This window comes from Pyxicephalus adspersus, chromosome 1 (assembly GCF_032062135.1).
Source record: "Pyxicephalus adspersus chromosome 1, UCB_Pads_2.0, whole genome shotgun sequence".
Lineage (NCBI taxonomy): Eukaryota > Metazoa > Chordata > Amphibia > Anura > Pyxicephalidae > Pyxicephalus > Pyxicephalus adspersus.
In genome coordinates this window covers 83,470,902-83,497,864 of record NC_092858.1, presented here as the reverse complement: position 1 = coordinate 83,497,864, position 26,963 = coordinate 83,470,902, and the positions used below count along the sequence as shown (strand labels likewise).

Sequence of the window (26,963 nt, the reverse complement as noted above, 5' to 3'; positions counted from 1 at the left end):
TTTATCTTTGCAATGTCTGTTCTGTGTAGTCAAATCACTGTGGGATGATCTTGTTTATATTCATCAAGGCATATAAAAATGAATAGTGATTTAGATGCTTAATTTGGTGCCTTCCTCAGACTTACCTTACCAGATGTGCATGTTTTAGGTAACCTAACAATGGTTACAGGTGGAGTCAGTGGGGTTTCAGCAGTGTAGAAAAGTTGAAAATTTTGGCTATGAAGATTATGACAAAACATTATTTGTTTGTGGGTCCTAAAGATAAGTCTGGGAAATACTGCTTATACATATTAGTGTTGGGGACTGTAACATTGATGTAAAGAAAACAGTATCTTTTGACTAAGCCCTTTTCCACCAGACCCACTGATTTTTGCTTTAGGTTCCAATTGATATCCCATTTCATGCACATTGATGTGAACTGACAAGCAGTGCATCACCAGTACACAGAGCCTTCAGATTGGAAGGGAATACACATCTCAGTTGGTCTCGGTGGAAGTTGGTGTCAGTGTCACATAGATGTATGTATTGTGAAATTGCTTTTGGTATGCTGCAGGCCTCCCCAAACTCTGAGCCTGTCTCTAAACAAAGCTTACTGACAAAGTTTCTGTATGACATTAATCTGATCTTCGAAGTTAAGCCATAGTAAACATCGAACACTGCCAGTGTGCCCAGCAGAGCTTTTTGTAAAGGCAGCTTCCTCCGCTGCTGTTTGTTATCCGTAATGACACTAGTTTCTAGAGTAACAGGGCAAGGGGGTGTTATAATGTGCTTCCTTTGTTATGGGCAGGTTATTAATTCATGGGAAGCAGTGGGTGTTTAGCCTGGGAAGGGAAATGTTTCCCTTGTTTCCTGTTTCCCTGCTGATTGTGAGATCCAACACTAGAAAATGCTCTTGTATGTTGTACTAAAGTTTCCGTTTTAACATCAGTCTAGTATTCTCTTGCAAAGGTAACTTTTTCGTTCTGTGGCTGTGCTGTTTTTCCAATCATAACCACCATAGGTTAGAAGTGAAGATTGTAGGCTCTTTTCAAATATATAGCTACATTCATTTATGTGTATTCGCTTGGGGTTCTGCTTTATAAAAAGTCTAACCACACAGATCTTTTGACTGCTTTCATTCTTTTAGATTCTGAGGATGAAGGCGAGTCAGAAGCAGCTAAAGAACTTGTTCGACCCATAGCTGAGAAAATTATAGCACAATATAAAGCCAAAGATGAGGAAGCACCACTACTGTTTTTTGTGGCCGGAGAGGTAAGTGAAAAGAAAAACAAACATATATTTTGTTAGAGATCTCACAGCACATTATTGTGCTTCCTAAATGTTTTGTCTATATAATAATAAAGAAAAAAAATGTTTATAAATAATAATATTAATAAAATTTTTATTTCCTGTGTAATGCATTTAGATTAATTGTGCAGTAACAGATTTTGCTCATATTCACTTGCAAATCAATTCCTTGCATTAAAATCAAAAGCTTTCTGATTGCTGCGGGATGCTCCCATCTTGCAATTAATGTCACTCAAGCCTACTTTTTGTTATCTGTAATAAAACCCTTAATATACTCTATGTAAATATTTGTCATATATACTTTGTCCCTGTTTTTCCTATACATTCTTTGCGTAGTAGGATAAAATTCTAATTCCATTTATGTAGCTTTATGATGGTAACCATAAAAATGATTTAGGGACATAGTTACGTAGAATAGATAAGGGTAACCATGACAATGGATTGGAGTCACTTTATACAGCTGAATTTAGGTGAAAATATCAAGTCTGTGAATATCTCAAATGTTTCTGGCTATTCACTTTTCAGACAGAACAGTCAAGGCAGGGGAGAAAATCTTTCTCTTTTACAGTTGTACCCTTGCATCTCTTGCATTGCCTTCTATTCCTTCTTAAACATTGTTCCTGTTTAGCAGAGAAAAGTTAAAATGTTTTATTGTGCACCTCTTGTTGGACCATGTTGCTTGGAATTCATCAGACTGTCTATGCATGTCTGAAACCCTTATGTCTGTGACTATCCTAAAGGTGGTCTTGGAGTTCTGATACTGATCAGTTCAACAGGTCTTATGCACACCAAGGTACGGTTAGGCTATTCCAATATGGTGGAGCTTACTTTGTTTCTTTGCAAAACCCCATTTTATTCAAAACTTGGTACGACTTTTGTATAAACATGTAGAGTAGTGTTTTAGCTAACTTAAACTTATTTTATGTTTGCTTTATGATTCTTCTTATCATTTGTTGTTTGTAAATTTAAGATATTTATATAGGAAGTTATATGCTTTCATGGTTAATCAATTGACTTTACCTTTACCTTTGTCCCTGTATGATTAGGAAAATGCATGGAAGTTTAAATTACAACTCTGGACATTTAGGGCATATAGCTGAATAGTTGCAATAATAGATATTGGTATCACCCTTTTGGCTATTCAGAATTTTGTTATATGTATTTTTACATTGTATTTAACTATTTGCCTGGAGTGCAACTGTTTTTTTTTTTTTAAAAATGTAACAAATTTTCTTAAGTATAAAAAGCAACTTTGTATACAGGTAAAACACCTGGGATTTTGTGGTTGTGTTAAGACTTATTTGAGTGTGATAGGTAATGTTTCTAACTAAGAAATACCCGGGTGATGAAGACATTTTATGAAGTTTCATGTCTCCTGTGTATAAGCTCTGTAATGTACTTTCCAAAATAACATCAATCACTTGTGCTCTGGGAAGAGATGAATTTGGGTTAAGCAGTTTCATATTCTGGGCGTGGAGAGGAAAGTGAGAGTTAAATAGTGCAGCGCACAGAACAATCTGTAGGGAGCCAGGCCTGGATCTGCTATCACATCTTATTGGGGAAGATGACAACCCTCTACACATAGGATTCCTCATTTCTTCTGAGCAATCAACAATGTAATATAAAGTTAACCAGAACTGAAATACTTGTCAGTCGAATATTTAGTTGTACAGCTCTTTTGTACCTGTTGTATACTACCAGCTTTAACCTTAATATTCCAGCAGTGCACATAAAATGCACTGTAACAGATTTGAGTACTGTTTGCAACAGTCAGGCAATGTAGAATTGCAGTAGAAGATGCTTGTAAGATTGCGGACAATTAGCATGCACAATTTTTTTTACAACAGTTTGGCACAATGAAGGGGAAAATGATATTCGATTTTCCCCTACATTGTGGAGAAAAGTAAAGAAGCTTCATCCTATGTGCTTCACAGCCATCTACTGGCTAACTGATAAACCACAGGTCTCAGTAGTGCCTTGGACAAGTAGATGTCTCATTTTCTTGTCGTCTTGTCAATTTATTTACATCTCCAATCTTGCTTGATTTTCTTTAAACATTGACCATACCTACCAGTTTCAAAGGGTATTGCTGGAAGTGACTTGACACAATTTTGGCTGCTTAAACATTTATATAGTTGCTGTACATAGATAATTAGGAGTGTAATTAGCTACAAAGCAGAATTTTTTGTCTGTCTGTCATACATTACCATCCCTGGCATTAAAGCAGAACTAAAATAAAAACAAAGAAATCACAGGTACCTTTAATCCCATTAATCCATTAGGAGGTTTCCTCAGTCGGGTGCCGCATCATCCAGGTATTCTTCGGCCCAGCATGGAGGAAGCGCCAGATGCCGCCATCTTCTTCAGTCTTCTTGTGGGTTCTTCTTTGCATGTCACCTGATCTCGCACTGCGCAGGCGTGAGATTAGGTGACATGAATGGGGCCAATCTCGCTGCGCATGTCTGAGAGTTGTTAATATATCGATGGGGTCTGAAATGGCAGATATTCTGAATTAAATAACAAACTGCTCAGAATTTTTGGTCAGTCATACATGGCTAATAATTGGATAAGATTTGACATTTTCCAGATTTTGGGCCATGTATCGGCTAATGGCCCAAATACCACTAAAGCCCTTGCTAACAAAAAAAAAAAGTTGCTCCATCCTGCTGAAAATTCAGTTAAACTTTACTTAATTGATCGTTTTATTCTACAATCTATTGTTTATTCCTATGCATATGGTTGGTGTAATTTGTGGTACAAGGTGTGAGCAGAAACCTATTGCATCTTATATGTGTGTTTGTAACTCTTCACAAAGCACAGCTTGGAGTCCTGAAGCACAGAACAATAGCATATTAAAATGGTAAGAACGAACAATATGCAGATTACTGAATGTTGTAGGGATAAGGAGATGTGCATATTTTTCCATAAAAGGCTAAAAACTTTTCATAGCTCAAAATTACAAATGGCACAAGATTCACGCTTGCTCCTTATATCAACATTTGTATTTTATTCTCTCAGGCATTTCAGCAAACAGATTTATTTAGTTATTTGCTGTTTGAATGAATTTCTGAATAAACAGTTGTAAAGCAGAGGCAAACCTCTGCATTCCTGAAACCAGATGTGCACCTAACCGATCTTTATCTGTACAGCATCTACCATTAGACAAAGCACTTCACAGCCCGCAGAGGTAGCTAAAAGAAATTCCTGCATTAGATGCCAAGGGAATCATTTACTACTTACTAGTAGAGATTTTAAACCACAACATATCTGTGCTCCCTTTTGGCGTTATCTTGTGCCACTCTTGTAGTACACTGTGTTCAGGATAGGTACTATATCTTGCAGATGTTTTGTGAAAGTCTGCACAGTGAAACAACAGCTATATAGAAGAAACGATTTTCATAGCAGGAGCTGTCGGAAAGCTGAATAACAGTGATTTCTCAGGCAGCCTCAGAGGCTCTTACAAACAGATAGTTGGCAGGGGTTCAAAGGGGTAATATAGGGTGCGAGACATAACTCTAACATTGCATTTTTTTGTGTGGAAATAAAATAAAGAAAAGTATGTGCATACATTCTTACTGGAAAACCTTTAAAAACGTGAAACGTGAGGGATGAAAGTAGTAACTGGACAATGGTTACCAGGGAAATACACAGTCTCTCTATTAAATGAGCTGCTATGGTAGTTGCTGAAAACCTGATAGACATTGATCACATGCTAATTACCAGCAAAATATACATGTGATAATTAGAAATAAGTATTAGATTGAGTCTAAAATTAACTAATCTTCAGTAAATATTCACCTTTTATATTTGTATGAATATGTTAATATCTCCCCCCTATTGTGTGTGACTTCCCCACATCCTAGATTGTAAACTCTTTTGGCAGGGTTCTATCCTCCTGTGTAGGATCTTAGCCTAATAGCAGGTCATCTTGGTGAAAATAGGCATTATTGCCAGTGAATCTTCTTTTTTTTTTTTTTTAATCTGTGTTTAGTTTGTATTTGTTCATGTGTATAATTAGTATATATAGTACATATTTTGCAATGCATTTTAAGTATTGCACAAAATCACATTTAGTAGGTAAAACTTTAATAGGATTTTCGCATACCAAATCTCTTGATGAAACTTGGAGGCACTTGTGGATCAGTTAGAAAGATTTTCTATACAAGCAGGAGAAGGAAAACTTTTTTTGGACTCACGTTTGCTTGCTTCCATGGGTAATAGAGTAGCTGGATTGGGGAAAGAAATATTTGGGGAAAGAAATAATCTCCTTTGCAATGGACTTGTTATTGCTAGGTCAACTGTTTGCTGACCTTTGCTTCAGTGAAGGCAAAGGACTTTCAAGAAAGAGCAGCTTTACTTTTTTGATTGCAAATGATTGATGATTGAAGTAAACATTTGAAATTTTCTATTGCTTTATGACTTATTCATACCATATCCCACATTATAATGTGTATCATCATTCTTATAATAATGTAGATGTGTTTTTCAGTGCAAAGTACACGTGTAGGGTGAAATGCACAAAAAACATTTGCTTTGCGGTTTACTGTTCTATGAAAAAAAAAATCTTGCAGGATGTTTTTCATGTGTTGACATCCAATTCAGTTTGGGTTGGGCTGAAAAAAATAATCTGAGTGGCTGTAAATCAGGTAATCTTGAAGTTGAAGTAGAAGATTTATGCAGACACAAGATGTGTGTAGGACTAGATGTACTGTAAACCTGCTGTGCTCAATAGAATCTGCCTTTACTTTTCCATGGCTGTAATCTATCATGCTTTTCAGTCAGAAAAAGAATGATTTTTGTATTAGTTTTCACATCTGTTTCTTTTCAGCAGTACAATCCAACTGTAGAGGACATACTGTGAAAAAAATAGGAGGAGCACAGTATATATCAATTCAGGATTATCCTGCGAAGCTTTGCTGCTAGACAATGTGACTAACAGGGGCCTAGCTTCCTCATCAGTGTCCTTACTTCATCTCTGTCAGCCTGGATATTTGTGATTGTCACCAGCGATTACCACACTGCTCTGCACTTCCATGGCTGCATATGTGAAATATTTTCATAACTCACTGTGAAATTACATGGGCTGAAAAAGTTTAAAGTTACTTCTGTTTGTTAAAGTTGCTAAACTATCATATATATTTATTGGCACAGGCAGAGTGCTGATAGTAGTAACATCTGTACTGGGGTCATTAAATCCTACTGCCAGAACAGGATGCAGCACAGGCTTAGAAATGTTCAATTGCTTCTCATATTTTATTTTTAAGGGAAATGACAGCACCTTTTAGCAAAGTTTTTTTTTTTTGTGCCACAATCATATAATATTAAGATATTAAATATTAGGTCATGCCCTTATAATATTTAGCACCCCCCCCCCCCAACAATTATTACTGACTAACTATTGGCCTTACACTAACCAAATTAACCACCAACCACAACCTCATCGCCTTCCTTAACAACTGGAGGACATTTTCCCCCACTGACCACCATGATCGCTTACTTTGAGCAGTGCATATAGTAATTATAGAAATGGCTCCTTCAAAACCTGAAAGTTATTTTAAGGGTTCCCCCATGTTTAAAAAGTTGAAACGCTGATCAGGGTGGTATCAGATGTAGCTGGTTCACTAATCTGTTGATGATCTTAAAGTTTACATCTTGGTAATATAATGTGGTTTAAAATGTATATATAAATTAGGGGGAACCTTGTAAGGTTTATCTTTCTGCTGGTATATTTTAGCCGAGCAGTTTTTGTGCAGAGAATGCATCAGTACAACAAATCTTTCCCTCTCTTGTCTGCATACAGGCTGTAAAAGTGGGATTCAAATATGGTGATCTCACTGCTTTAGTCTAAATAGTATCTAAAAAAGCTATTGCTTCGTGCACCATATCTCCAATTCTTTTTGGAATTATGGTGCAGTATTTCTCTACCAAATACTGTTTTTGATTATGTTTAAAAAAAAACTAAATGTCCGTGTGACATGCTGTCTAGGCACTTGGCAGTAACCATTCTGCTTTACATTTTCTCTTTTAAATAGCACAACATTTTCTTTCAGTTCTGAAAAGGCTGTACATGCAATCATACATTTTACTTGCAACACGTATGGCATCTTACATATTCCTTCCTTGGCTGTCACATTTGTAGTGTGAAAATTGTATGGCAATAATGAAGATCCTCCACAGAAATACCTGCTCAGTGTTAGTGCCGTTGTTTTGACAGTAAGGAAAGCCTAGTGCTATGACTCTACTGGGAAGGCTTAGCTAACTACTTTCACTATCAGTTTGGTGAATTTATATGAAACAGACATAGTACACATCCCTAACAGAGTGCATCGATTATTTATGTAAGTTCTGCCTGGATGACAAATGTCCCTACCACATTCATTTGTAGTGGAATCCAGCACTTTGGTGGAAGGTACACAGTCATGAAGATACATGCACATAGAGTCCCTGCTGGGATTCAAGAATCATGGAGTAGTAAAGTAGGAGTGCTAACTATCTGGGGGAAGTGCTACCTCCCTAATAAATGTTTGAAAAAGTATGGTATTCATAAGGAGCTGATGACTTTGTGAATGGCATATCAAGTTTTTAGATTCATATTTTTCTAAACTGTTATTCTTGCTAGCAAACTACATAGAGCTTTATATCCAGATCAGACTTTACAAACAGCTGCAAGGCAGTCAAACAAAAATTTGTTATTTATTGACTGGTAAATCCTATTAAATACTCTTGAATATTAAATATTCTTTATAATTTTTGATATATAGAATACATGGTGTTCTGATTTTACTGTGTGCTACATAATTAACTGTGGAGGCTACATCATAGTAAGGTACAGTGTGTATAAAAATTGTACACACTTGTTCAAGTGTCAGGTTTTTGTGATGTAAAAAAAAATTGAGACCACAATAAATAATTTTATTTTTTTTCCCACCTTTAATGTAACCTACAGTAAAACCTGTACAGAACAATTAAAAAGCAAACAAATCTGTTGAGGGGAAAAATGTAAAAAAATAAATATCCAATAGGCTGGTTGCATTCAGTCTTCTGGGGTACACAGCTGCCATCGATTTACATAGCATCAAAGGGATCTCATTGTTGAAAAGTATCAGTCAGAAGAAGGGTACGAAAACCATTTCCATAATTGGATATACCATGCAACACAGTGAAGACAACATAAGATGGAGAAAATATGGGACAACAGTGATGTTGCAAAGAACTGGAAGTCCCTCTGAAATTGATGAGAAGACAAAATGTCATGAGGCTGCCAAGAGACAAGCTGCAAGAATTGAATTATTGAAGAATGGAATTAACAGTTTCCAAATACTAGTCACTTTTGGCCCAGAACTTTCAGGCATCTGCTGGAAAGCTGAAGATGAAGAGAAATTTAAGAACAAGCATACTCCAAGCATACATCCAAATCAACAAAAAAATGGCTTCACTGGAGGAATGTTAAAGTTTTTTAATGGCCCAGCCAGAGTCCAGACCTAAATCCCATAGAAAATCTGTGGGTGACCTTAAGAGGGCTGTGCACTATAGATGCGTTCAGAATCTGACATACCCGGAGTGCTTTGGCAAGGAAGAAATGGCAAATATTGCCAAGTCAAGATGTGCCATGGAGATAGACTCCTATGCAAGGTGAATGAATGTTGTAATGAAATCAAAAGATACTTCAACAAAGTATTCAATGGTATGCATACTAATGCAACCAGCTTACTATTGTACATTGTTTAATTTTTTTATATGTTTTCCCCTGACAGAGTTTTGTTTTTTTCATTGAATTCTACGTGTTATAGGACGCATTAAATATGGCAAAAGTTTAGAAATTATTTATTGTAGTCTCATTTTTTAACATCACAAAAACGTCATTTTCACAGGGGGTGGGTGCACTTTTTATATCAACTGTATAATCCTTTTTTGTGTAATATCACATCCTGTAAAAGCTGTTATCACTCTTTGCTTCTAAAAATCATTTACATAACATATTCTGGTCATGGCTTACCTTATTAGTTACTGTAACATAGAATATATAGAACAAACTGATTTCTCAGTTTGGGGAAGCACCAGACCATTTGATTGACAGTGTGAGACTTTAGGCTTATTTTTTATTTTAGAATCAGGGCTCAGTATCTGCAGTGGATTTTAAAAACGCAGAAACTGCAGGTGGGGAGAAAAGACTTTACAGTCCTGACTGGCATGCAGCCATGTGCAAGTCCAAGGCTTTTTTATTGCCTTTGTGGCTTTTTTGCCGGGAATTGTTTGTGTCCAGATATAACCAGCAGGAAAATCCTGGAACTGTTTTAGGGCTTTGTGAGCTCATGTTTGAGTAAAGCGGTATTAGGCAAGTAAATTTCAGAACAGAGCTGTGCCCTCAGTATAGGGAAATGTGCAGAATTCAGCATATGTTGTTCTTGTAGTGAATGCACTGGCCATATATGCAATGTGTAGCCTTGTTTTCCTGTATGCCCAGCACTGTATTATTGGCACTCTAATGGTGTTTGTTCCAAGTTTTGCTTTACACATTAAAGGGGAATTAAAACACATAAATTGATTTCAGATGGTGCTCACAGTATGAATTTAATTGAATATAGTAATGACGCATGCTGCTTTTCTGAATGCATGGATTGTTTTCTTATTGTAGAAGACTTTAGTATCCTTTTTCCTACTTTTTCAGATATCATAAGACCCACCTCGCATTGTCTTTCTGCAGTGCAAACAGAAAAAACATACAATTTGTACAAAGCGATTCTGTATTTAACTATGGCATTTGAACTGGCACGTGGCCCATTACATCCCCCATAGAGGTGTTGTCTGTATATCTACGTACTTTATCCTGGAATTTCCTGTTCTCTGCCTCTCACCATGTTCTCAGCTTTCACAGTACTGTCCTGGCACTGCCCCTTGTCTAGGTACAGAGAGGTTAGCTGGTACCCTCTAGTGAACAGAAACAGAACTGCAGTTCTAGATACTGGGATACATTATTTGGTAGATTGGAAAATGCTAAGAAGAATTCCAACCAAATATAATACAACATGTACTTAGGAAAAGCTTTCTAATCTTTGGTGTGTTTTTTAGATGTCATGTATGTCTTCACTTTGTACAGTGCTGCAGACATTTTTAGATCAATAATACTTAGATACTCGCTCACTAGACAGTCTAAGATTCAAAAAGCATTTAAATTTTAGCGTTAGCATTTTTAATTACATAGTAGAACTAGTTATTGCTTTTATCCTTTGCTTACAATGAGGAAACAAGTAGCAATGTAGTACTGTGTCTGTATACACTCCATGGTAAAGCTTCCTTTAAAGCATGGCCTCTGAGCTTTTATATCGATCTAACTCTGATCAGTTTTTATTCTTCCTCAATAACAACCATAATAACTGCAAGCTGCCCAAATAGGCTTAACACACCACTGTTACATTGCAAGTGCCAGCATTTGTATTCTGCATCTATTGCATGTAGTGGATCCTATAGAAGCAATATCTATTAGCAAACTATGGTTCATTTAGTGTGTTAAGTGTGGCTTTAGAAATTACATTATATGGGAAATCCATATTGTATCTTGTGCAAGTTATAAATGAGAGTCTGAAATGTGAGGACCACGGACATTTAAGGGGAAATTTTCATAGAATGACAATGCCAGTTTCAGACAACCAGGATGTGCACATTGCCCTGAAATCAGCATGAAATCTAAGCCTGGCAGAAGGTGATCATCAAGTAGTCCAGCTATTTCACTTCAGACTTGTTTGACACAACTGGTTACCGGATCTTTCAGGAAATACCTCTTCATTTTGTATTTGGGAATTGTTTCCCTGAGATCTGGATTGTGCCATCTTTCCTCCATCATTGGTGTAAATATGCATGCCCATGCCTGGCATGATCACAAACTGCCCGCATGTCTAATCAGTGGCTACGGTCAACATAAGATAGGAAAGTGAAATGGTAGCCAACACCAGAGGTAGGGAAAATGCACACATTTTTAGTATATCTCTAAAAGACCACTACAAATAAAGTAATAAATGGTTTTTAAAAAGTCAAAAAAAATATTTTGTTCAAACAAAAATCTGTTGCCCTGTAGTTGGATGCTTGGGTCTGGTTTTTGTTACTGTATCCCTGTGGAGAAGATTTACCCTTATTTCCTGTAAAGTCACCAATACAAAAAATGAACAGTGTATTTCCATTGTAACACAATGATAAAAGTACATTTTCTTAAACAAATAGGAGTCTCGTTATGCAAAACTAAAAGAAAAGATTTTGAGTTCTACTTTTAGAAGTCCCGGATAAAAGCATTGTCTAGAAAAAATGACATTAGCTGGCCATGAACCCAACAAAATCCCTGTTCTTTAGTACTGTATGACATGTGCATGTTAGTCTATCATAGTAGTCCTTAGATATGTTGGGTGCATTGTAGGCCAAATTTTTTATAAGGCCAACCTAGGCCATGGTGATGACGGGTGGCATTTCTCTGGAAGTATCGATTGCAGGGTTCAAATGTTAGCGGCTACTTATAACTGAAATGGTGAACAGGTAGCAATATGACAGGCCAGCACTGTATGAAAGCTTTGGTTTTGTAGCTTTTTTGCTGCCAGGGGGAGGCACAAGCTCCTGGCATAGGGGAGAAAGAAATGTAAATCTGGCCTGGGGTGCATTAGTTATATTTTTGCAGGCCTTTATTCTCATCTGGTAATCGTACTAATAACACAATGCTTTCTCGACATACTGTGCCTATAGAGAAGCAGCAGTTTCACACAAGCAAAGCAATACAGAGAGCTCCTCCTTGTTATAATATAAGGGGTTATTTAATTCCCAGAAATAACTGAGAACAATATACCAGATTAAAGGTGCAGTACAGGCTGATAGAATATGGGAAGTTTTTAGCTGACAAGATCAATAGCTACTTTATGACCAAATATGACAAAAATATTTTAATGGTGTGTTAATCAGACCAAAAAAGGTGTAACTATATAAAGGTAGTTTTTAGGATTTACTTACACATTATGCTTTAGGAAAGGTATTCATTCACGATTGTTGTTTGTCCTTGAGAGGTCCTTGATTTGGTTGTTATTAGCTCTGTATACTTCAAGCAGCCACACACACACAATGCTGGAGTAAAATCATTGCTATTAATGTGTATACAAATGTATTGGTATTCCCTTTTTTCTCCCAGATAAGTATATCACTTTCCTCACTTCTATTAATTTGAGAAATGTCTATTTTTTCATTGATCCACAGAGTGAATGTTGCCATTGTCTTTGTTGTTTCAGGATGATATGACAGACTCCCTGCGGGATTTCACAAACCTCCCAGAAGCCGCCCCTCTGCTTACCATACTGGACATGTCTGCGAGAGCAAAGTATGTCATGGATGTGGAGGAGATCACTCCAGAGATTGTGGAGAGTTTTGTCAATGATTTCCTGGCAGAAAAACTGAAACCAGAGCCAATCTAACAAGATGCAGTATTATTGCCCCACAGAAAGAATTATTATTTAAAAAGAAAACACACAATGCTTGTCTCTTCTTGCCACATGGATTTTAAGATATTTTCTGGCCTGAGAACGCCTTTTCTGGGTGCCTTTTTTTTGTGTCGTCGTTTTAAAATCGAATCCTCCAGGACTATAAAATATTGCCAAATGCCTCTTTGGAGAGCAGCACCAAGTACTAAGTCACTTTCTACCCTGGCTCCGGATTTGAAAATGTCACTTTTGTCTCAAGCAGTATACTCTTAATTCATATTTTGGTATTAGAGTCTTTGATTCCTTAACAGTGAAAAGTGTTAACAATTTGTACCTTTGTAATAAAACTTTTTTTTTTTTGACTTGTTACATCTCAGCCACACCTAGGTCATACATTAAGTTTTTGTTTTTCTTTTCACATACAGCTTTTATTATGCAAACTGTTAATGTTACAAGCATAGCAAATGTTTGCTATTCATTTGAGTGCTTTTTATATATAAAGAGCTATATGTTCAGCAAGTAAAACATATCAGTATTCATTGCTCCTGTTGTCACATTTTGAATTAGCTGTAGTGCATGTGATCTGTCTGGGCTTATAATAATAATATAATGCAGAAATGTTGTAGCAACAATACCCTGTAAGAAATCAGCTTTCATTGTGCTGACTAGACTACAATCAGAGAGCTTTTTTCTCATTGGTTGACAAAGGTAACAATACTGTACATAATTGTTCCTTGTACTATAATGATAACATCTTTTGGCTTTCAGCAATCATACTATTGTTTTCTAAATTGGCATAATCTTAAATTCAAGTTTTTACTGGCTGTTCATACGACAAAAAACAACGATGTTTAAAGCACAAACCTGATTTATTTTTTGTTTGCAACCTAATTTACATACAGGAATTGTAGCTTCTATACAATTCCTATTTGACCCACTGTCTCCAAAGGATGTGTAATGTATAATACGCAGAAAGTTTATTATTATCAACTCATCTTTTTCATTCAGGTTTTGTCTTGTAGTATTTAAGCTGCCCTCACAAGTTTCCTGCGAATTAAGTTCCTGGTGTGTTTGGGTATAAATAAAATTGGCATTGTGAATGGTGTTTTTTTTTCTTTAAATAGTTGTAAATAACAGTGATATGTGTTGATGTACAAATATGATGGTTGGCTAAGATGTGGTCAGCTCATTGTGCTACATAACAGATCTTCTCTGAAAAAAATTAACTCATGAAAATGACCCCTAAAAATTGGTTACTTGTAGCAAGACCTTCAGGTCCTTTAACGTTAGGCTGTATACACATGTCAGAGAATTGTCCCCTGACATGAACGGTCGCTCCAGCAAAAATCTGACGTTTACAGTGGTCACCCAACGTTGTTGAATAATCCATTGTGGCGGATCAATGATCAACTTCTATGAATGTCAGCTCAGCCGGGTGCTTGCTCACTTGTCCTCCCCTCTCCATGGAACAGAATGGGCACTGTGTGTACAGTGCTTGTTTATCAGTCACAGGGACATCTGTCACTGAAAACAATTGACAAAATTCCTACTTGTGTATGTAGCCTCAGTCAAACCTTTAGAGAAACGTGCGCTGCCACTGGTGATTTTTGCCTACTCACTGGCTTTCATACTTTGAATGCTGACATCTCTCCATCTTTATTTGCTGCATATTTTATTCTGGTTGGTGCCTCAAAATATTAAAGACAGTCAGCATTTTTTGAAGGCTGTTGTCTATTGTGACATGTTTGGTTTATTTAAAATGGAACCAAGCTTTCCTATTCTTTACAGCTTAAGCAGGTATGATCATCTATGGCATCAAACATTTGAAGGCTTTAAAAGTCTGGAAGAGCTGCCATAAGAGGCAGATCGATGTATGCGAAACAGTTTAATTGTGAAATTAAAGCTTGGAATAGTCATAGCATATTCTGTGCGCTAGTCTGATGCTGGGTACACACAAGCATCTATATTTACATTGGCTGTAAAGTGATCTGTCCTGTATGTGAATCCCATTTGAAAGTACATGTGATTACGTGCTCACTGTGCTTAACATTACGGTGATTGGTATGCACAGGACAGGCCAGCCCCTATTGGCAGGTACAATAACCTATAGGAGCGTGCCCATAATGTACATATCAACCATGATTTATGTACCATATTTACCATTTATATACTCATGTGCATTGATCTGTGTAATAAAAAAATAACAAACACACTTCATAGGCTGACTTTGTATGTTGGCTGTATTACTAACACATAATCATACATGTGTGTGCAGGCTTTTGGGGCTTCTGACCAATCAATTGGTCAAGTGCAAATTTCATTAATAAATCTTGGTGCATCACCCTACTATACCACTATGTGTTCTGCTTAAGGGTTAAAAACAATAAAGACTGATCTGGGAAGTGAAGGCAATGATGTTTTGTAGGTAAATATGTGCACTGTACACTAAATTTAATAAAGTGATCATGTGTTCATGTTTGTTACTTCTTTTGCACAGTGTTTATGAGAGCCTGTTATGTATAGAAAGAACATGTGCTGTAACCATCAATTATTACAGAATGTACAAAGGGCATTTGTTTTCTGTAGGGATGTATCTCCTATATTTTCATCCGATTTTACAAATGAAAACAAACAGTACTTAATTTCTTAACGTCACTTGGACTAATTTTCTTTTTTTACTTGAGAGGCCAAGAACTGGCATTTTCACCTCTATATTCTAATCTATCCTAAAATTCAGAGTCAAGAAGATAAAAAGTGTCCTTTGTGTGGGATATTTAAAAGCTGTGGTTTTAGACTTAGAAGCAGATACATGGAGGCATACTTTTGTAAGTAATAAAGTGGAACTAAAGTCCCACTTTACTAAATTAAAAATCAGGCAGGTGGTTATTGTAGTAAGGGACAGGCAATGTCCCTTCTGCAATATTATGATTTACCTGTCTAATTGTGCCGGTAAAATGCAAAAAGCTGAACATGCGCGTCAGCAGCCTTGGTTGCCATAGAAACCAAGCAATCCCGGCTTCCCTTGCATGTGCTGGAGATGAATGAACCACCACTTTCAGATTCCCCGCAAGAAGAAGAAAAGGAAGGTTGATGCCTTACAATGAACCTCAAATAGGTACTTTGATGCAATGGAAGTTGAAAAACCCAACACCCCAGATCACTATAGACCATGTCACCTCACAGAGTAGCTATGTTCCCTGTACTGTTAAAACTTATGTAAACCATCCAGACCTTTTTTCACATTCCATTATTGATTTTTATTGTATAGCTTCCTCATGTGGTTTATCATTCACCCGTATTACTTTATTGGACTTTACATTATATGCATTACATCAGTGTTCTCCCCAGAAAATGTTTTCAGGCGGGGGGAAGCTGTACCTTGGTGGTTAAAAGTGGGTGAGGCAAGCAAATTTAGTGCTCCCAGTTATTTATCCCCTATACTTAGTTTCAACTTTCTAATACCTGGTATTATGCCCAAACTGTTCAGTGCTGTGTATTTTATTCCAACTGCCTAGAGTTCAATGTTTTATTGTTTAATCCCTTGTGGTAGTGTAATATTGTGATCAATGTAGTGTAACAAGTTAGGCTTAGTTCACATTAGCCGTAAAAAGCTCCTGAGTGACTACTTGGCAACTGCTAGGGATTGGTAACCGGTGGTAACTGCTGGGCACCTGGGTTTTGTAACTGGCGGTAAGTCCTGGGATTTTTCAAGCAGCAGTGGTTCCTGGCAGGAGAAAAGTGAGGGGTAAATGCAGCAAACTTACTGCCAATGTGAATTCAGCCTGACTTCAGATATCACCACCTAGTGCTATATCTAGATAACGCAAAACTTTTGACTGTCCATGAACTGAGCCCAGTGAGTCCCACGCTTGATCAAATTCCCTCTTCTTTCCGATGCTCACCGTTCCCAATGTCAGGCATGCACAAAAGGAGCAGCCCACAACCACCTGGAATATGTGACACAAATATCCCAGGAGGCTGCAGATTTACCCTGCAGTCTTTACCACCATGGCAGTAAAGACATAAGGGGAGGGGTCCTCCCCAAAAAATTAAAAGGAAAAAAAAAAAATAAAAAACATCACTGCCTATATTCTATGAGCAACAAAAATATAAGTGGGAAACACTTGTATAACCCCCCCACCCCACAGATGTCAGCAGGGCGGGGTAGCCGAAGGTGTACTCACTGCAACCACATTTTCAGTTTCGTACAGCCCACCAGTTTAGGGCAATTGGGATACAAAGAAGAGAAGCAGACAGGGTAATATAGTATGAGTTATAGATTTTTGACAGGTAGGTATCAATGCTCCTTGCTATCTAAGTGGCCCCAGAGGTTCTCAATTTGCATTTTCAATTATGGACTCCTAAGCATCTTTTGCTTTTGAAACAGAAACCTCAATGTTATCAGTGTTTTCCCCACAGAATTTTTTTTCAACTGGGTGGTGGTCTAAAAGGGGGTGGGGGCAGGACAGCAAATTTTGTGTTCCCAGTAGTTTATGCCATAGCTATCCAGTAACCTCTAATTGTGTCAGTGTTCTACCTATCCCCTATACTTTGTTCTAACTTTCTAATGCTTGCCCTGTTAGTATGTCCAATTTTTCCATCCTGTGTATTATGCCCCAACTGCCCAGTGCTGTGTAATGTGACCCAACTGCCTAGTGTTCTAAGTTTTAAGAGTGTAATCCCTTGTAGTAGTGTAATAGTGTGATCAATGTGGTGTAACAAGTTAGGCTTAGTTCACATTAGCAGTAAAAATTGGGCCATTTACTGTTCCCGAGTGACTAATGGTAAGTGCTAGGCACACAGGATTGCTAACAGGCGGTAAGTGCTGGGCTTTTTCAGAGCTGGCAGTATATTATGCAGCAGTGGTTCCAGGCGTGAGGAAGGGAAATGCAGCAAATGCAACCTTACTGCCAGTGTGAATTCACCCTAACTGCAGATGTGTTCCATGCTCACTGTAACATCCAGTGCTGCCTTGCACTGTGCATGCATGAGAATGAACAGTTTTTTTTTACATTATAAGAAATCCTCTGAAGATGCATGCACAGAAGGAGCAGCCCACAGCCTCTTGGTATATGTGACACAATTATCCCAGGAGGCTGCGGATTTCCTCTTCAGTTTTTACCACCATGGCAGTAAAGACCAAAAAAAAGTGTAAAAACAAATTTTTCCATTTTATAAAAGGGAAAGGCACTCTTTTATATAATGTTAAAAATGTGGTGGTGCTTTATTAGCATCATGCTTGTGATAGCAGATTAGGGCAGGACAGCCAGTGCCCTCCTCTCATCACTGCCCATATTCTATAATAAATAAAACTGTCTGTGAAGTATATCCACAGTGTGTAATGTCATCGTCAACGCAGTGTGATTGTGTAAAAGCTGCTTGTCATATTCTCCAGCCTAAGAACCGGCTGTGTTCAAACCTTTAGATCTCCTAAATCGTTGGTCGTAATGACTTGAAATTTTTAGGGTACACGGTACTCTCATAGCTACAAGTAACCAATTTCTTTCATAAAATAGGGGTCACAAGTTTAAAACTTGTTAAAAAATAAACTTTAGGGTTGCTGTTTCAAAAGAGAGTTCTTCTAACAGTTCATATTTGAAAATGCAAATTGTGGACTCCCAGGACCACTTACATAGTAAGAAGCATTGGGGTGTAGCCCCTAAATTTTTATGTACCCAAATTTCTCTAGAAGGGAGAGGTGCAGGGAAACAAAAATAAAGGTGCAATTGGAAGATACTTGTGGCTAACACCCCCAAAGCTTCATCATCACGGCATTATTACAACATAAAGTCTGTCCATCAAAATGCACCTGACTGTACACATGACTGTACCCTTCCAGTACATGAATCCCTTTTCGATTTAGTGGGCAGATTTTATGTTCTAATGATGCATTAGTGATGAAATTGTGGAGGATGGTAGCCACAGATTTTCCACACACATTTTTGGTTTCTTACACCCCCAATTCCTGGGAAATTGGATTTCAAGTGTTAGAAGTGGGCAGTAATGTGCAACAGGGCAGCGCATTTTGATGGGCAGAGTTTTTTTTATGTTTTAATGATGCTATAGTAATGAAAATATAAGGGGAATTAGCCAAAGGTGTCCCCCACTTGCACCTATATTTTCGTTTTCATTACCCTGTTGCTCTAGAGAAATTAAGGTTCAAAGAAGAGAAGCAAAAAGGGTATTGTAGTAAGACAGTTATAGATTTATGACTACACATTTAGGGGCCCCACCCCAATGCTCCTTGCTATGTAAGTTGCCCTTGGGGGTCCCTAATTTGCATTTTCAATTTAGGACTCCTAGACACACTTTCTTTTGAAACAGCAACCCATGTTGTATTTTCATACGTTTTTAAATTTGGCACCCCTATATCTTGCAATTCCCTAAAGCTAGGGGTCTTTCTATTTTGGGTACTAGTGGCTATGAAAGTCCCCTGTGTACCCTGAAACTTTCAAGTCATTACAACATACGGTTTAGGACAGGGGTGTCCAACTGTGGCCCGCAAGCCAAATCTGGCTGGGCACATCCTGTTTTTGGCCCCAAAAAGAATTCTTAATATAAATTGCAGCTGGCCCGCCACTACTGCAATCCATAGTAACGGCGGGTGAGCTGCAATTCATATTAAGCTGCTGTTCTATATACCAGCCGCCTCTCTGCCTATGTGTGGCCCTGAATTTATTGGACACAAGTGATGCCAGGAATTGTAGTAGCGGCATCACTGGTGTCTATTGAACAGCAGCCGTGGACCCCGCGGAGTTTATACTGACAGGGAAACTCAAAATCAGGAATTACTGGGATTATTATCAGGAATTATCATAGAGTTATTGCTATATTAATTATTTTACTGTGCCAGAGAATGCAATCTCAATAAGAAGAAACAAAAAGACATGAGAAGAGCATGCAGTAATATGCAGTTTTTCATAGAAGAAAATTGTTAGCCTGTGCAAAAAGGTTACCATTGAAATATAGCTCAGAAGGCTACAAATAGAGAAAGAGGCTATAAGAAAAATTCCTGTTTCCCTTATCCCTTTTCTTGGAAGACAGTATGTTCACTATGTCTCTATTATTTTAATAATCACATAGATCTTAAATAACAAGATATTTATTAACAAAGAACAGAATTAACATGTAATCAACAATTATTCCAGTTAAGCTAAATAATAATCACATAGACAAAGTAAAATGATACATTACGCAGAGTCCGTCCTCTGTACCCTGCACCTTTGAGAGAAAATGAGAGTAAGAGAAAAAGAGATCTAAGAGGCATAGGATGTATATAAGCATATAAGAGATTTGTGGCTGTTGTCCCTTCTTATATATCTCCAGGACCCCTGGCCACATCCAGCCACACCCATGCATCCACCCCTTACTCAGGTGTCCTCCCAACTCCGGAAACACCCTGCTCCCAGGTGTCCGCTGATATTCTCCAGTAGGTGGTGCTGTTGTATTAAGGGCAAGTCCTTTGACTCATCTGACCAGTTGGTCCTGGCTTCTTTGATGTCATCTGATAACAGTGATGTTTACACACCTGGCAGGATATTCCTGCTCACAGAGATTTTATCTCTCTTTTGTGATTGCTTGGTATCAACCTCCCACTGTAATCATTCTGTAAAGCTGCGTACACACCTGCAATTTTTCTCGTTGGAAAGGATCTTTCACGATCCTTTCCAACGAGAAAAGACTGCACGATGCATGAACCAGTGCTGTACATACAGCACCGTTCATGCTCTATGGAGAGGGGAGGGGGAGAGCGACGGAGCGGCACCCTGCTGCGCGCTCTCCCCTTCCCTTTCATTAGGATCGGTCGTCGTCCATCGTCCATGGATCCGCCAGGACGGTCGCCAGACGATGGACGACGACCGACTGTACACACGGCAGATTTTCGCCCGATAATTGGCCGATACCGATTATCGGGCGAGAAAAATTTGCCGTGTGTACGCAGCTTTAGTTTCATTCCCAGAGGCTTTTCAGAGTCAACCCCCATCATGTTCCACCAACAACCAGTTTGAATATCAGTGCTAATGTCAAGCCACCCATGTTGCGCACTCCCACAGAGGCATAAGATTTTTTCCTTTAAAAATTAAAAAAAAAGGCTTGTTCCAGATTGAATGTTAAGCAAAACCTCTTTGTTTTCATATAAAAATGTTTTATATCTAACGAGAAGGAAAAATGCCCTCAATTTTTTCAATGAATTTCAAGTTTGGCCTCTGACTTGGTCTATGTTTTTAATTTCGGCCCTAAGTGTATTAGAGTTTGACACCCCTGGTTTAGGAGATATGAAGGTTTGTACGCAGTGATTTCTATCAGAGTTGCGGCTGATGACGTCATTGTACACGCCCACTCGGGCAGAAACATTCTAGAAGCTTTCTTTTAATAGAAATCCCAGCTTGTGCGATCAGATATGGGGGCGGGGCTGCCTGTTTGCCACTCCCATCAAGGCTGAGCTGTGTGCTGAGCTCCCCCGCCCACCTCTTACCGGCAGCAGCAATCCTCTGGATGACAGCTGAGCACTGAGCAGCCTCGCTGAGATTGGTTCAGAACATAAGAGCTGCGGATGGGAGGTAGGCGGGGGAGACATGGCAGTTGGGCGGAGCAGCTGGCCAAAACTTTCTGGGGAGAACTATGATTATATTTACTCAAGTTTTTACAAGTGTGATTCCTATATCTTTAAATTCTTATCATCTGGGGGCAATTGTGGTTACTATTAGCTATGAGGGTTTTCCGTGCACCTTGAAATGTTCAAGTCATTATGACATACCGTTTAGAAGATATGAAGGTTTATACACAGAGAAATGTAAGGATGCAGAATGACATGCTGTTACACACAGACTGCTCTGATGAGGTCATCACACAAGGTTTTTTTTCCCAGAAGACTCAGCATAGCTATAGAATAGGGGAGGAACAGGCTGTGTCCCATCTCATTCTAGCTGTGCAGCTCTTGGCAGCTGTAATCCTCTGAACAGATAACTGCTGAGAAAGGAGCAGGCTCTCCATTATCTGTTCAGAGGATTAGAGCTTCTGATAAGTGCCAGGCGGAGGGGGCAGGGCAGCCGGCCCACCAAAAACAGGCTGGCTATCTACATGCCCAGTAAAAGAATAGGAAGGGAAAGGCATATGTAATTTATATGATATAAATCTCAAACCTTACGAAATATACATGTGATGTGGTCTTAAACATTTGTTGCAGCTGCTTTAATTTTACCGCTACTGGCTGCATTGTAAACAAAAATATGCCCTGATATTTCACTACAAAAAGTTCCACATTGGGGTTTAAAACCTCTAAACACAACTAAAATATCTTATCCTAAAATTGTATTTGGTGATTCTACCAATAACAAACTTCCTACCCTGGTGTGCCAACAACTCTAGATAAGCAGAACCCTAGAACAGGAATACAAAACACTTCCCCTATTTCTCCATAACAGGAGGGGTGTCCACATGTCTTATAGTCCACAAAAATAACTGATAAAATGTAGCCAGAGGATACAAAAAGTTATCAGTGTATATGATTTCTAGTGTAACAATTTTTTCTTTCTTTTTTTTAATACATAAAATGGTTTTAGTGGTAGAGAAACAGACCAGAGGGGAACTAATATAACTTCATTATTAGTGTTTACATACAATGTAAGTGAATTCTGTAAAATATTTTGGAAGCTATTGCTATCCACCTCCATAAGGGACCAATAACATATGCACTGGATAACACAGACAACACTAAAAGCAGAGTTACTAAATTATATGAAGACTAATACTGGAATTGCCTTCCACTAACAAGGAGAAGTGACTCCTGGAAGATGTATTTTGATTACAGTCTTAACAGGTAGTGCTGACAGACTTGTCTTGACACAAACAAATAGAAAAATCTCCAGGTAGAAGCAAAGCCTCACCTTATGCTTTTAGCAAAATACACATTATAAAGTATAAATTTTGGGAACTTTAACTCATGAATAAATACCAGTGCAAAAAACTGAAATAAAACATTTTTTTTTCTCTGTGCATGGATATGCCAATTTTTACAAAAGCACACTAGGTAATGGATTTGGCTTTTAATGTGAAACATAGCAGTTGTATGGATGCATTACATGGTTCTTGGCACCCTTACTACCAAAACACAGTAGGGTGTGTTTAAATTGCAGGAATGCAAAATAGAGCAGTCACCTTAATATAAAAGAAATAAGTGATCAATGTACAAGTCCATTTTCATACTCTGCTTTATGATGTAGCAAGCTAGGATGATATTATCTGTAGTTGTCTTCTTCCTTCAAACAAAAGGATACTAGCAGCCATAGCAGAGTTTAAGCTTTCTATACCAGGTACAGCTGGAATATTCAGCCTCCTTCCTCCTGAATTTTCAGCCAGAAGCAGTGACTCTATACTCAGCCCATGGGTCTCCCCTCCAATCACAAGTGCACTCGGGCCTGTAGCCCACTGTTGGTAATAGTGCTGTATGGGAATGTTAGGGAAATCCGGAAGTACTTCATCCTCCTCATCACTGGAGGAGTAATAATCCTCTCCTTCAAGGTAACTAACTTTTCTAGGGTCATTTGAGATCCAACCATAGTCAATGGCTTTCCCCGGTGTAAACTTGGTGTGGTCAGGAACATTCTGGCAGGAGTTATCAGCAACAAATACTTTGGTGTCCTTAGAGAGAGAGTCACTAATGGTGTCCCAGTCTAAGCTGGTGATTATTGGTAAGCGAAAGTGAGCTCCCATGGCTGCCCTAATTACTTTAGGTTCCCATGCATCAACGCAACCTGCAAGATAAAATGTCACTGATTTAATTATACGCATTTACCAGTATAAACATTCTTTACTTCAAACTGGATGTTTGTAAAAGAAAATGAGAAACGGAAAGGTGGCTGGCTGCTTCTGTGTTCAATACTTTGAGGTACTCACTCAGAACAAGGCTGCAGCTAGTTGTGTCAGATTTCCTGCTCTGCAATTCATTTTCTCAATAAAACTTTCTTGTATCTTCTTAATTTATGGAACATACAAGAGGATGGGACATACAAACACTACACAGAATATTATCATCATCTGGTTCTGCAACGACCTCAATCCGAATTGGATACAGAAAGAGGAGCACAGCTTTAACGTGGCATTTTGAAGGATGTAGTGGAGCTGATTTATCACCGACTGGGGAACTAATCTGCAATGTATATGTCATCATTATGACCATACCAAAATCTGATTACTTGCTGTTCTTTCGGCCCTAGAATTTGCAAAACACAATCTCTTTTTGAATACAGAACCTAATGAGCTTCACAGTGAACCTATTCCTATAGCAGGAGCAAAGAGGGACAATTCTGTGCCTAATATGGTTCTTTTAACTAAATCTACAGGTTAAAGAAAAACCTTTTTATATTGATCTCATACTATAATTTCCTTTAAAACCAATTAAAGCATAAGGCTATTTCCCAAATGCAGAAATTAAAGTTCAGACTCCTTTAAATTATAGGAAGCAATACTCTTGTGGTACATTGTTACAGTCATTTACCCTTTTACTAAAATCATGCATTGCTGCCAAACAAAAATACTTCTGGAATATTTTGTAAGACCTAAAGCTCAAAACACAAGAGAAATGTAATACAATATTTCAGAATGAGTGCGTATTTAATCCAAAACATGTCAGTTCGTTTCCCACAAGACTGGTATACAATAAAATAAATGTGTGCGGATCAGCACATGGAAACGGCTAGTACAATCCTGTACCGCACAAGAATTGATGTGAATTATATAGTTCAAGGTCATATCATTTGCATTACCTTTTGTAAGCAAAATTTTGTTACAGCCAGCTCCTGCTGCCGATCTCAGGATGGTACCCAGGTTTCCAGGATCACGAATATTGTCACATATCAGAGACAGTGGTAGCGTGTTCTTTACTTGTGTTTCTGGATATTTCATCTTCACATGGTCAGGTTTTCTAAATATTCCTAAAGATAACAGAATCCCATATACAAGATGAGACAACAGTTTTATGCATGAGGAAGATATAAAATGTTTGTTTAAACATTCTATCACACAGATGGAAAAATAAAACTGACAGCGGTTCCACACCTTTCCTGCACTTAAGAAAACATGTTTTATGCAGTTTAGCTATGACTTACCATCTATGTATCACGTCTTAGATTGTAAACTCTTTGGGGCAGGGTCCTCTCCTCCTCCTGTGTTACAGTTTGTATTTGTCATTTGCAACCCCTATTTATTGTACAGTGCTGCGTAATATGTTGGTGCTATATAAATCCTGTTTAATAATTATATTTATATGTATCAGTATGACTACATTTTGGGAGAGGGAAACTTTGGCACACAATAATTTTACTACGTTCAGAGTTACTCTAGGCTGGGAAAAAAAGACATCTCACGAAGTCCATCAAAGTATGTGTGACCTTTCCAAGTGAATGCATAAAACATGGGAAAAATGAACAAACTTCCATACTCACTTACCCATGAGTCCTTGGGGGGTAACCACATCAGACCACAAACTAATGTCTTCAAATTTCACTTTAACAATGTTTGCTTTTAGAAGTTTATCAGAAGGCAATGCTTTTAACTGATCGACTCTGGAAAAGAACAGTGTATGTAGAACAGCTCCAGCCTCCAAAGCATCCAGCAGCAGCCTCTGACCTTCCAGTAACACCTGTCCATGGCGATCCCGAAACGATTTGGATTTTGCAATTGAAACAACTTTGCTATATGTTGAGCAAGAAAAAAAAATCCAAATCAGATAAACATGATATGCTTAATAAAGCAGTACAGGTAGTCCCCGGGTTAAGGACATCCGACATACGGACTCCTACTAGATACAAACAGGGCTTCCCTGCTCACTGTGTGCAGGAGGGAGGCTGGATGGGGGGAGGGGGGCGGTTTGCATGACTTGCAGAAGAAATCTTTTTAAACACTGCTGAGGTTGTGGGTGATCTTAGGTGGGCGAGCTCCTTCTGCACCCTCTTGTAACTATTTAATGACCAAGACAAACTCTGCAGTTGTCTTGGTCATTAAATAGCTTGCTCCAGAAGTTAATGAATGTCTAGGCTCCATAAAGTTTTTTTTTTTTTTGCTTAGTTTGTGATAAAATCACAGTGAGGATTGTATACAGTAACTGACACCACGCTGCCTAATAATATGTTGGGACAAACATCTGTCCTAATTGTATTTATTAGAATAATGTACCTGTTCCAACTTACATACAAACTTAAGTACAAACCTACAGTCCCTATTGCTTATATGTAACCCGGGAACTACCTGTACAGTATAAAGAAAACATCAACAAGAATAAAACATTGAAATGTAGAGAAGAAAAAAGGTATACGGGATGTTGTAGTATAAATTTAGATGCAATGTGATCATTAAGATGTTAGTGGCAGCAGTGGAGTGACAAGGGACATCCTTGGTTAGGGTGCTCCGACAGGTAAATATCCTGTATACAATATGGCAAAAACCCTGGGTGCTGGCAGGGGAGTTGAATTAAATGGGCACACAAAGGTGTGAATGGGGTTGAAAGGTTACGTATCACTCTGCACAGGCCTGAGGGGGATCAGATGATGGCTGCAGCAATGACATTCATCACACAAGCAGCTATGACCGGAGATTGATCGGATTATATGTGGTCTAAAATTACCCAAGTTTGTTATCCCCACGCCGTATTTTCTCATATTTCAGCTCCACTGGCTGCACCATCTTCTCATCCTGCCCATCCACCATGTCCTCCTCCTGCCTCCTGGTCTCTGTGGCAGGCTGATGGCGATGATCTTTTGACTTCTTGTCTTTCTGCTTTGTAATGGGCGGTCTGTTCTGTAGCTGCCCCATGTTCTTCTGCTGTGATTGGGGTGCCCTCTCCCGTGGCTGCCCCATGTTCATCTGCTGTGACAGGGGTGCCATGTCCCGTGGCTGCCTCATGTCCTTCTGGTGTGTCAGGGGTCCCCGCTCCTTTGGCTGCTCCTTATGTGTCTTTGGCTCTTTACCGGGGGGTATAACCCTCACCGGACTCCTCCTAAGGGCCCGCACATCCCGCCTCGCCTGTATGCTCCCAGACACCTGAACCGCAGTCAGCCGGCTGCAGCGCAACACGCTCCTCATGAGCGCCGCCATCATGGACCGCTACTGACCTGTCGCACTGAGTGACGTCAAACGAATCAATGGCTGCCGCCATATTGCGATTGGCAGACCGTATTTCACGCATAAATTAGTCGAATACTATGTCGCCATGAAAGGGTTTCACTTGAACTT

At 38.6% G+C, this 26,963-nt stretch overlaps 2 protein-coding genes across 2 annotated transcripts in view; one reads left to right on the top strand and one right to left on the bottom strand.

The window, feature by feature from the left end:
* Positions 1 to 13,834, top strand: part of NXN (nucleoredoxin) — a 76,359-nt gene extending 62,525 nt beyond the window's left edge. Inside the window, exons 7-8 of the mRNA XM_072416312.1 lie at positions 1,127 to 1,251; positions 12,546 to 13,834. Of these exons, the coding sequence (XP_072272413.1) occupies positions 1,127 to 1,251; positions 12,546 to 12,728 (308 nt within the window). The 3' untranslated portion in view covers positions 12,729 to 13,834. The remainder of the gene's footprint in view (positions 1 to 1,126; positions 1,252 to 12,545) is intronic.
* A 5,986-nt stretch (positions 13,835 to 19,820) lies between these two features.
* On the bottom strand, positions 19,821 to 26,860 carry MRM3 (mitochondrial rRNA methyltransferase 3). Its single transcript, XM_072416323.1, has 4 exons — positions 26,356 to 26,860; positions 25,182 to 25,426; positions 24,500 to 24,667; positions 19,821 to 23,488 (listed from the first exon to the last, which is right to left on the bottom strand). The coding sequence occupies exons 1-4, from the start codon at positions 26,826 to 26,828 to the stop codon at positions 22,962 to 22,964; spliced, it is 1,413 nt and encodes a 470-aa protein (XP_072272424.1). The 5' UTR covers positions 26,829 to 26,860; the 3' UTR covers positions 19,821 to 22,961.
* Positions 26,861 to 26,963: the final 103 nt, after the last annotated feature.

Bases quoted from the DNA above. Each gene is read 5' to 3' on its own strand.
- MRM3 (XM_072416323.1), bottom strand. From the start codon at position 26,828: ATGATGGCGGCGCTCATGAGGAGCGTGTTGCGCTGCAGCCGGCTGACT. The intron at 25,427-26,355 runs GTAATTTTAGAC...CTCAACATATAG, and splicing joins CGTGGGGATAACAAACTTGG to CAAAGTTGTTTCAATTGCAA. The intron at 24,668-25,181 runs GTAAGTGAGTAT...TGTTATCTTTAG, and splicing joins TACCCCCCAAGGACTCATGG to GAATATTTAGAAAACCTGAC.